We start from the raw sequence: 2,431 nt of genomic DNA on the forward strand, positions 1-2,431 counted from the left end.
TTTGTAGTGGCTCAGAGGCAACTGACTTCACCATCATTTCGGCAGGAGTGGAAGGAAAAGGGTTTTCTGTTCTTTCGTTTAGGATTCTGGGACAGAGTTAGCCTTGGAATTAGGCACTATTTTCTGTTAAACACCTCCCCGAGGTGCTTGAGTTCCATCTGTACCCCCAAATGCTTTTCAGTAGAGAAATCCAGTGGTAATAATAATGATGGTATTTGTTAAGCGCTTACTATGTGCCAAGCACTGTTCTAAGCAGAAGTCAGTGTCCAGAGTGGCCAGAAAGAGCTGAAGACATGGTTTTTACCCAGACAGTCCCAGACCCCATGAGGAACTTTAAACAAGAGATCATTTCCCCCCGCCAGAGAGCCTAAATCCCGACTTCGCTTTTCTTCCTTTTCCAACCAGATCGAGAGCAGGACATTCTCCCGGTAGCCCATTCACGGGGGAGAGGACCGGCCCCAAGATTCAGATGGCTGCCACTCAGAACTAGAGCAATACCTGTAGGGAAACACATCCATGATGCTCAGGGTCTGAGGGGCATCTGATCAAGGTGACTGGGTCTTCTCTACCGCATCTCTTTCCCTCCTCCCACCTCTTCCCGCCCCTCCTCCCTCCGGCCTCCCGCCGACACCGACCGGACTAGTAGCGGCCCGACAGGTCACAGAGACCACCCAGGGGAGAGCAGTAGACGATGTCCTTGAAGGTTTTCCGGAGCTCCTGGCTCCGCAGGGCGTAGATGAGGGGGTCGATGATGGAATTGCACATGATGAGGATGAGGTAGAGGTTGAAGTGGGACATGAAGCACACGCAGTACGGGTTGTGGGGGCAGGAGATGTAGAAGACCAGGTGGAGAAAGAAGGGGGCCCAGCAGACGACAAAGACGCCAATCAGTATGGTCAAGGTGACAGCGCCCTTCATGCTGGCTCCCTGGCGGACGGCGCCCGGGCCCGGGAGCCCAGCGATGCGCTTGACGTGAAGGCGGGCCAGCAGGAACATGTGCACGTAAAGGGAGGCCATGAGGGCCAGCATGGCGAAGAATGTGGCCACCAGGCAGATGATGGCAGCGCTGCTGTCAGAGTAGATGATGAACAGCGCGCCAGAGACGGTGCAGGAGGCCCAGATGCAGCCGATGATGGTCCCCACGCGACGGGCGGTCATGATGGTGTGGTACTGGAGAGCGTAGAAGATGGTGAAGTAGCGGTCCACAGCGATGGAGAGCAGGCTGCAGATGGAGGCCAGCAGCGAGCTGCAGATGACCGAGTCGATGACATTGTCGATATTCACGGCGAAGCTCTGGGCGGCGCCGCCATCGGTGGCGTTGAGCAGCGTGATGACGATGGTCTCGGACCCGTTGGAGACGCTCACCAGCAGGTCAGCCACGGCCAGACTGCAGATGAAGAAGTACATGGGTGAGTGCAGGTTCTTATTCTTGGCGATGGCTGCGATGACCAGGACGTTCTCCAGCAGGCTGATGATACCCAGGGTGACGAAGACCTCCGGGGAGACGACCAGCTGCTCGTAGCAGCCCCCGCTGCTCGCCGGGTAGCCCTGGCCCGGGGTTTCGGGGGCTGTGCCGGCCAGCCCCTGGCTGTGGTTCCAGAAGCGCAGGGGCAGGTGCGCCCCGCGGGGATGGCTGGAGTTCATCCTCCGCTGAGCCGGGCCGGTGGTGTCTCCCCTGATGCCTAGCCGGTGGTTTCACCCCACGTGGGGCCGGCGGTATCCTCGTGGGTTGGGCTGGTGGTGGCCCTGCACGTGGTGCCTCGTGGGGCCTGCCCAACTTCCTCCCTCCCTGCCCTCCTCCCTCTGGTTCTCCGCAGGTTGGCCGGCCAGTGGAGGGACTTCAGGGTGGTGGCTCAAAACCCCCTTCCAGCTTCGGGCTCAGGGCGATCCTGACTTTTGCCCCATTAGGTCCCCAACTCCATGGGCTCAGCTTCCGGCACCAGCCAGCGCCCGGCCCCCGGCCTCCCCTGGACCGTCCGACTCCGGCTCCCTGTCTGGCTCCCGGAGAGACCTCTGGACGGACCCGATCCCATCGGCTGCAGCCAGGGGGAAGCCGTTCAGACTGTGAGCAACGCTCTGGCTGTCGGAGGCAGCTCACGTCTGTGGCGGGCTTTTATGGGGGCCGGGGGAGAGGGGGCTGGGAGGATGCAGATGCTGCTCCTCCTCTGCTCTGCTCTCCAGCCAATCCTGCTCCAGCACCGTGGAGACTGGAGATGCTGCTCAGACCTGAGAGGGGCAAAGTGCCCGGCAGAGCCTCCGGATCTGAGTCTGGGTGCTGAGAGCAGATGACGAAGACGGGAGGCTTCCTTTGGTTTTTCCAGTTTTCAGAGCACATGACTGGCTCTCTGGAAAAGGTACTGTCCCCGGCAGAGAGAGGGTCCCATCAGACCACCGATCCCTCTGCTCCACAGGCCGCTCCGGATTCTCCGAT

The 2,431-nt window shown here is 60.1% G+C and overlaps 1 protein-coding gene across 1 annotated transcript; it reads right to left on the reverse strand.

The window, feature by feature from the left end:
- Positions 1–639: 639 nt before the first annotated feature.
- MC4R (melanocortin 4 receptor) lies at positions 640–1,644 on the reverse strand. The gene has a single exon (XM_038770424.1). It carries the CDS (start codon positions 1,642–1,644, stop codon positions 640–642), a length of 1,005 nt encoding a protein of 334 aa, XP_038626352.1.
- Between the last annotated feature and the right edge of the window lie 787 nt (positions 1,645–2,431).

The sequence above is a fragment of the Tachyglossus aculeatus genome, chromosome X3 (genome assembly GCF_015852505.1).
Source record: "Tachyglossus aculeatus isolate mTacAcu1 chromosome X3, mTacAcu1.pri, whole genome shotgun sequence".
Lineage (NCBI taxonomy): Eukaryota > Metazoa > Chordata > Mammalia > Monotremata > Tachyglossidae > Tachyglossus > Tachyglossus aculeatus.

Excerpts from the sequence above, each read along its gene's own strand:
- MC4R (XM_038770424.1), bottom strand. The coding sequence starts at position 1,644 with ATGAACTCCAGCCATCCCCGCGGGGCGCACCTGCCCCTGCGCTTCTGG.